This window comes from Acanthisitta chloris, unplaced genomic scaffold, assembly GCF_000695815.1.
Source record: "Acanthisitta chloris isolate BGI_N310 unplaced genomic scaffold, ASM69581v1 scaffold7175, whole genome shotgun sequence".
Taxonomy (NCBI): Eukaryota; Metazoa; Chordata; class Aves; order Passeriformes; family Acanthisittidae; genus Acanthisitta; species Acanthisitta chloris.
Genome location: NW_008674221.1, coordinates 14106 through 21470, shown reverse-complemented (window position 1 = coordinate 21470; position 7365 = coordinate 14106). Strand labels below are relative to the sequence as shown.

The 7365-nt window shown below is 41.4% G+C and overlaps 1 protein-coding gene across 1 annotated transcript in view; it reads left to right on the top strand.

Moving 5' to 3' along the window:
- Nucleotides 1-3009: 3009 nt before the first annotated feature.
- The window catches only part of LOC103802726 (protein BANP-like), a gene marked incomplete at its 3' end in the record, with an annotated part of 17627 nt that continues 13271 nt past the window's right edge, over nucleotides 3010-7365 (top strand). The window contains exons 1-3 of the mRNA XM_009075247.1: nucleotides 3010-3079; nucleotides 3936-4030; nucleotides 5740-5939. Coding sequence (XP_009073495.1) covers nucleotides 3010-3079; nucleotides 3936-4030; nucleotides 5740-5939 — 365 coding nt within the window. The remainder of the gene's footprint in view (nucleotides 3080-3935; nucleotides 4031-5739; nucleotides 5940-7365) is intronic.

The window sequence follows — 7365 nt, the reverse complement described above, 5'->3', positions numbered from 1 at the left end:
CTCAGTGCCAATGTACATAGACTTAATTGAGAATTAATGGGGACTAGGGTTTCAGCCAGGAGAAAGAAAGCAGGAAAAAAAGCGCCAGGGAATATAGAACAAATTTCAAGGAAAGAAGTATTTTATGCGAAGAAAAACTGGTAAATACTTCACTGAGTAAAATATATGGAAACTGTATTGGGAAAGTTATTCCGAATTTGTTGACTGGAGCTTTTTGAAGCTGATAAACTCATCTAACTCTCATCCTGTTAAATGTTATCAGGCTCTTACCCTTGGTTCTGGAAGCAAGGTTAGCCCCTGCTCAGTTTACTCTTAGAAATTGAAATGCACAATTTGGAAGAGATTTTATTCTGGGTGTCACAGCTGCTGTGGCTGCAGCACTCAGGGGAGCTTCCCTGGACATGGCTTTCCTGATCCAGACATCCAGCACTGATAACAAATTTCCTTGTTTTCCCCTTGTGTCTTGATCTGGAAGCTCAGTGGTGACAGCAGCAGGGAATTGTGTCTGTTGGGAAGGCAGAGTTGTGTTCCATCAGGGTGTTGGCTGATTGCCTGTGAGCTGTGTCTGACTTGGTGAAATTGTAGTCAGATTGGTTTAAATGGGGATAAATACTGATGGCCTGAAGACACATTGCTCTGTGTGTGTCACAGCTCTTCTGTCAGGCCTGGTTTGGTGCTTGTGCCCTTGTTTTGAGGCTCTGGGACAGAGTAATTTGATGTTTCTGGTTGAGGTTGAACACTTTCAGGCTCTCAGGAAAAAATCCATGAGAGGCGGAGAACAGAGGTTGGAAAAGTGATATTATTTTGTGTTTGTGTTGAAGAAAGGTTTAATTCAGTGATTTTGTTTATTATAATGAATTTTGAAGGCAGATGATGGGATTGCTGGGGTGTTCTGTGCAGGGCCAGGACCTGCACTTTGGTGATCCTTGTGGGTTCCTTAACTCAGGATATTCTATGATAAATACTCATAGTTTCATTGTATGTTAAGGGGTTGGAATGGAGTTTAGAGATCATCCAGTCCCAACCCCCTGCCCTGGGCAGGGACACCTCCCACCACACCAGGATGCTCAAGGCTTTATCCAACCTGGTTTTGAACATTCCCAGGGTTGGGGCAGCCACAGCCTCTCTGGGCAACCTGTGCCAGTGTCTCACCACCCTCACAGGGAAAAACTTCTTCCTAATATCTAATCTAAATTTCCCTCCTTCAGTTTCCCCATGTTACTCCTTGTCCTATCACTGCAGTTCCTAACAGTATATGAAGTATTAAAGTGGATTTAAACAGAATCATTGCAGCTCCTTCAGAATGCTGCATAAAATACATAAAATGTAAAAAATGTTTGTAGCTATAACTGGTTTATACATGTGCAGCATCAGTGAAATCCTGAATCCTGTAAACAAAGTTTTAAACAGTTGGGTTTTGTCTTAATTTGTCCTTTTTTAATGTTTGGAGTGGTGGATGTCTTCCTTCCAGCTGAGGGCAGAGCTCTTAATGTCCCTAGCAGTACGTAGCATTATGAAACAGGAGTGCAGCACAGCTGGTTTAGTCTGTTCAGCCTGGCTGGGCACCAGGAGTTCTCAGAAATGGCAAATTCAATTTGCCAAAATGGCATCCACATGCACTAATGTCTTGCCAGGGTTTTTTTTTTGGGCTTCCTGCCACAGTCTGTGCTGGCCCAGGAGTGTTTCTCACCATGAGCAGAATTGCAAGTGACTCAGTATTGGCTGTGTTGGAGTAAACAGTTGGGGGCTGTGGGGAGGCCTCTCATGAGCAATATTTCTTCTGTGGGTTGTGTTGTTATCTTTAAAAATGTGTTCTGCACCTGTGGAGCTCAATGGGTTAAAGAGGAAGAGAAAGAGGAAGATCTTTATGCATGGTTGGATTTGATTCTGTGCCAGTGTTAGGGGATGAGTTACCATTTCCATTGGTGACCCTCAAATTCTCTCTAGTGTATTTTACTTCACATTAAAAAGGAAAAAAAACCACTGATCTCTTAGTATTCCTTGTCCATCCCTTCATAAACTGTGGGAAAGCACAAACAGGAGTGATTCCAGTGATTTTAATTCAGTTTTACAGGCTGACGGTTTTTCTTAAAACACTAATAAATAGCAGGTTAAGGTTTGGACTTGTTGATCTTAGAGGTCTCCTCCAACCTTGACGATTCTGTGGTTCTATGAAATAACCTTGAAAGATACCCAAGGGAACAAGGCTGAGAAATATTTTAGCTTTAAGATCAGAACCATGTTCTGCAAATGGTTTCACCAGAGCTAAGCTGCAGAAAGAACAGACAAGTTCATATTGAAGAAAAAAGTCAAGTTTTCTTTAAGTCTAGTTGTAGTTACAACTGTGAGAAACAGTTGTGAGAAAACTCCTTGTTTTCACCAAACGTAGGAAGGTTTTAGAGGCCTGTTAAGATTTGTACATGAATGTGCACTAATTGCAAATCTTGTAACTTGGGAGCTTCATATACTAAGTTTAAGTAAGTCTGGTCGCTTCCAAAAGCTAAGTAATAATTAAAACTTAAACCTCTGCAATTTAGAACTTGTCTTGTACATTCTTAAACTTCGAACCCTAAAATGTAAAGAAAATTTCAAAGAAAACACTGTGTTTTGTATTTTTTTCTAATGAGCTGCCAAATCTCTGAACCTGAATGTTCTCTTTATCCATTGGGAAGGTGCAGAGAGGTGGATCAGCAAGAGAAGCTTGAGCTTTTGTCTGAGTCCTAATATAGAAAGATTTACTCAGGTACTGCAGGTCACATTGTCCTCTGCTCTTGGCGCAAAGCAGTCACTGATACCTCTGGATAATCACTTTGTGGGTTGGTCATTTCTGTTGGGAACTGAATCTCCCTTGATAGAGAAAGAATGAAAAAATAAAGGCACTGTTGCTGTATCGAGTACATCTGTACTAACACTCTCCTTGCTGCTGTTTTCCAGGATTGCATGACTTGCACAGTCCCTGCCTTGTGGAGCTGCAGAGGTGTGTGAGGGGATATTGCAGCCTGGTTCTGAATGATGTCAGAACAGGATTTGGCAGATGTGGTTCAGATTGCTGTTGAGGACCTGACTCCAGATAACCCAGGTATTTCCAGCATGGACAGCAGTGCCTGGTAACCAGGTGCAAGAAATTTCTTCCAAGAAATCCTTCTTAAGCCCACATCCCACATTTCCAGTAGTTTCACTTGTGTATCCTCAAACTCTTTAGATCAGATTACTTTATTTATTGTACTTTTCTTTCAAAGGCTTTATTGCCTGGGACTTTTTTTTTTTTTTTTGTGCAGGGCTAGACTAGTGCCAAAAGTTGAATGAAATATGACTTTCTGCAGTCTCCTGTTTTTCTCCAGACCTGATACAGGTTTTAGGCTTTCCCTCAAATGGAAACTGTCACCCATCTCTTAGGAATTGTTGCTTTACTTGTAAAATAGTTTTTCTCATACATTAATAAAATTCTTTGTGTAACAACATTACAGTAAAATTGAAAAACACTTCTGAAAGCAAATATTGGGATATCCCTTGCTTAGACCTTGGCCTACTAAGCAAAACCATATTGAGATCAGCTCTAGACATTGAACCTCTGTGGCCATTGCAAGGAAGTGATTGAAAGAGCAGTCGCTGCGGTGATGGGAACAGAAACACCTACCAAAAACTGTTTTTCTGCTACAAAATGAAAAAGCTAGCTCAGAAAAGTTCCTAAAGAATTGGAGGAGAAGTTGGGACCTGCCAGTCCCAGCCCTGCTGGTGATTTGGGGTTCAGGTGAGGTGTGGACACCCTTCAGTAAGTCTTTTGGTAGAGGAACTCACACCTGGGCCCATCACCATTGTCATACGTTTAAGAGAAGCCCCCAAGTGTAGAAGAATTCCTGCAGCATTTTAACTGAGTAGCTTCTATTAATTAAATAAATGCCTTTTACATTCCTGTGTTCTTTGTTTCTGTGCAGTTGTGTTGACAAACCATGAAGTGGCAGATGATGAAGTGGAACCTGCTCTGAAGCGTCAGCGCATAGAGATCAACTGCCAGGATCCCTCTATTAAGGTTATAATAATAATGCCTTCTTCTGGTTTTGTTTGGGATCCCAGTTAAGTTTCCTTTCTTAAGGAAAGATGTTAAAAGAATCTAAAGCAAACTGTTTATGCATAATACTATAATTATTTGTAGGCTTCTTGTAAATCCTTTTTCATTTTTATACATGAATTTTACAATCTGAACAATGGCTAATTTTCCAGTGTAAAATCAGTAGCAGCAGTTTCATATGCAATATATTAATTTATATGTATATTGATGATTATTTCCATTGACTCAAACATCACTATTAGTACATTGTCTGATGAAGCCAATGAAGTTAACCTAAAAGATAAACTTGAACACGTGCTTGGAGAATTTGCAGATACTTTCAGTTTGCTTTAAATTAGTATTTTAAGCTGAGACAGGGGGTATTCAGGTTAATGGTCAGGAGAAATGTTTTCCCTGTCAGGGTGCCCAGGCACTGGAATATTGCTTAGGGAGGTGGTGGAGTCACCATCCCTGGAGGTGTTTCAGAGGTGTCTGGATGTGGAGCTGGAGGATATGGTTTAGGGGTTACAGCAGTGACAGGTTAAGAGTTGGACTTGTTGATCTCAGAGGTCTCCTCCAACCTGAATCATAGAATTTAGGGGTTGGAATGGACCTTACGGATCATCTAGTCCCAACCCCCTGCCCTGGGCAGGGACACCTCCTCACTAGATTGGGTTGCACAATCCTTATCCAGCCTGGCATTGAACACTACCAGGGTCGGGGCAGCCACCACGTCCCTGGGCAACCTGGATGATTCTCTGATGCTGCTCTATGGTTCTAAGGTAACAGCATTCCCCTAACAGTTGCATCATATTGGGTTGGGGCTCAGTAGCTCAGAACTTGCCCTGCTGTACTCACTAATGTGCTTTAGGTTGTTTTTTGTCTTGGAGCATATGACTAGTGTTTCCTGCCACAGTCATTCACTGGTGTGTAAGTGTGTATTTTTGGCATGCTCACAGACGCTGAAGCTCTGCATTGGAGAACAGTGAGGCAGCAGTGCTGTAAAGCAGATCTGGTGTATGATTTGTGTTCATTGTGTGCAGAGCCACAAGATGGCACAGCTGCTGTTTGCAAAGCACAGTGTGTGTAACTTCTGCCTTTAATGACCTGTTTTCCCCAGAGAACCCAAGTGGAATATGTTTTCTTCTGAACAAGATTGCTTAGGAAAATAGATTTTATTTATTTGCTCCTCTTGAGTTGCTGTTCAGGAGAAGACTGAAGTGAGCAGTATTAATTGTCTCAGAGCTTATTTGTGTTGATATCGTTTCCACTGCAATCATCTGAATTTATCTGTTTGGGCAGGAAAAAACCTTATTTAACTTTATCCAGGAGGATGCATTCATGGATTTATAATCCCTTTGTTTTCACATGTGGAATGAAAGGCTTTGGCATGTCATTTGAAATGATTTTGTGGTGGATGAAATCATCCTAACAAAGTGCCTAGGTGGAAATGTGTTTGGCTCTGGTGCTTTTTGGCTTCTAAATAAAGACCTGGAAGAATCTGAGAATGCTAAAATGCTCCTGGATGTCATCAGGTTTGACCATGGCTGAATATTGTCACTAGGCACGCTGCTAGTTCCTTTGGAATTGCATCCTAGTCACGTTTACCCAGAGCTTCCTTATGTGTATGTTGCTGAAGGTAAATGCCTAAGTGTTTAAAGCCAGTTCCTTTTCCACTCTCCTCTCTCCAGTCATTCCTGTATTCCATCAATCAGACAATATGCCTGCGCTTGGATAGCATCGAGGCAAAGCTGCTGGCACTGGAGGCCACCTGTAAATCACTGGAGGAGAAGTTGGATCTTGTCATGAACAAGCAGCACAGCCCCATCCAGGTCCCCATGGTCGCAGGGTCTCCGCTCGGCGCCACACAGACCTGCGACAAAGTACGATGGTAAGGACAGAGCCCTCAGCACTGAGCTTAGAGCTGACCTAAAGCCATGCTTTGGGGCCTTTCTTTCCTTCTGCAGAGCTGTCATGGTGTTCCTGAAGGTACAGTTAATTTATGTTGAAGGCAGTGTGTGTACCAGTTTCATGATGTTACTCAGACATTGGTCCATGGACACTTTGCAGCTAATTCCACATTTCATTCTGACTTAAAGCTGGACTAATTCATCTGTCCCCTGGAAAAGCCTCAGCAGCTCTCTTAGGGTTTTTAGCCTTCCTTTGCTTTTATTTATGTAGCTGTTTTGACTTAACATCATTCTAATTGCTTCTCATTTTCCTTTTATTCACCAGAAATACAGTGGAGTTTGGTTTATGGGATTGTTCTTTAGACTCTTCTTAGAAAAGTATCTTTGCTTATTTTGGAGTTTGGAGATGGAAAATCTGTTCAGTACTCTAGTGCACTTGATGACAGAGCAGGTTTGACCTGCAGTACCTTCATGTATGAATTGCCTAATAAGGTTTTAAATGTCTACATTTGCTGTGCCTGTCAGGGAGATGATTCCAGACACAGAAATCTGCTTATCAAAACACTCTTTTGTCTAACAGCTTTTTCCTCCTCATTCATATTTTTACAGCTAGAAAACACTTGATGCTTTTCCAAATAGCTGTGTCTCTAAATAGCTCCTTTTTATTCTCCCTTACAAAGGTGTTCAGGCATTTAATCTGTCTTTAAAGTAGGTGCTGTGTCTACCTTTACCTTTTGGAGGCTTCACAGCCATATTGTAAAGGTCAATTGTGGTTAAGTTCTTTATCAGAAGAGAGTACATGGAAACTACTTGTACCACAGACCACATAACTAGAGTATTACACCAGGGTTTTTCCTAAATGCTCTTTTATCAATCATTGTTTCTTAAAGAACCTTCTTTAAATCTGTGGTGATTTTCTTTGTTGTTTATTTTAGAGATCTTCAAGTTCTTGTGCATCAGCTGAACTTCTTACTGTTGTTTGTGCACAAAAGACTTCAGAAACCCTTTCAGAAACACAAGGCCCCTTTGGGAACCTATTAATTCATGCTCAGTGAATGCTCTCCTCTGTAAATTGTACTGGTTTGAGTTCCTTAAGGGATTTGTCAGACCTGAGCTGTTAATTTGGTTTGGTTTGGTTTTTTTAGGCCTCTGTCACCATCACAAATCTGTCCTGTGTGCTGACAGTGAACTTAGCATTTAATCTTCTGCTTTGGGTGTACAGATTTTTGCTGACAGCTTCTCAGACAGTCTGAATGTAGTTTAGATAGAAGTCTTGAAGCGTGTAAGATTCTCTGCCCCAAATACTTGTTGGTCTTGGTCTGAAGTTGCACATTATCCAATGTGTGGTGCCAGTAAAGCACTGAGGCTTTTTGTTCCTGAGCAAGCTGTGGCCTGTGTGACTCTCAA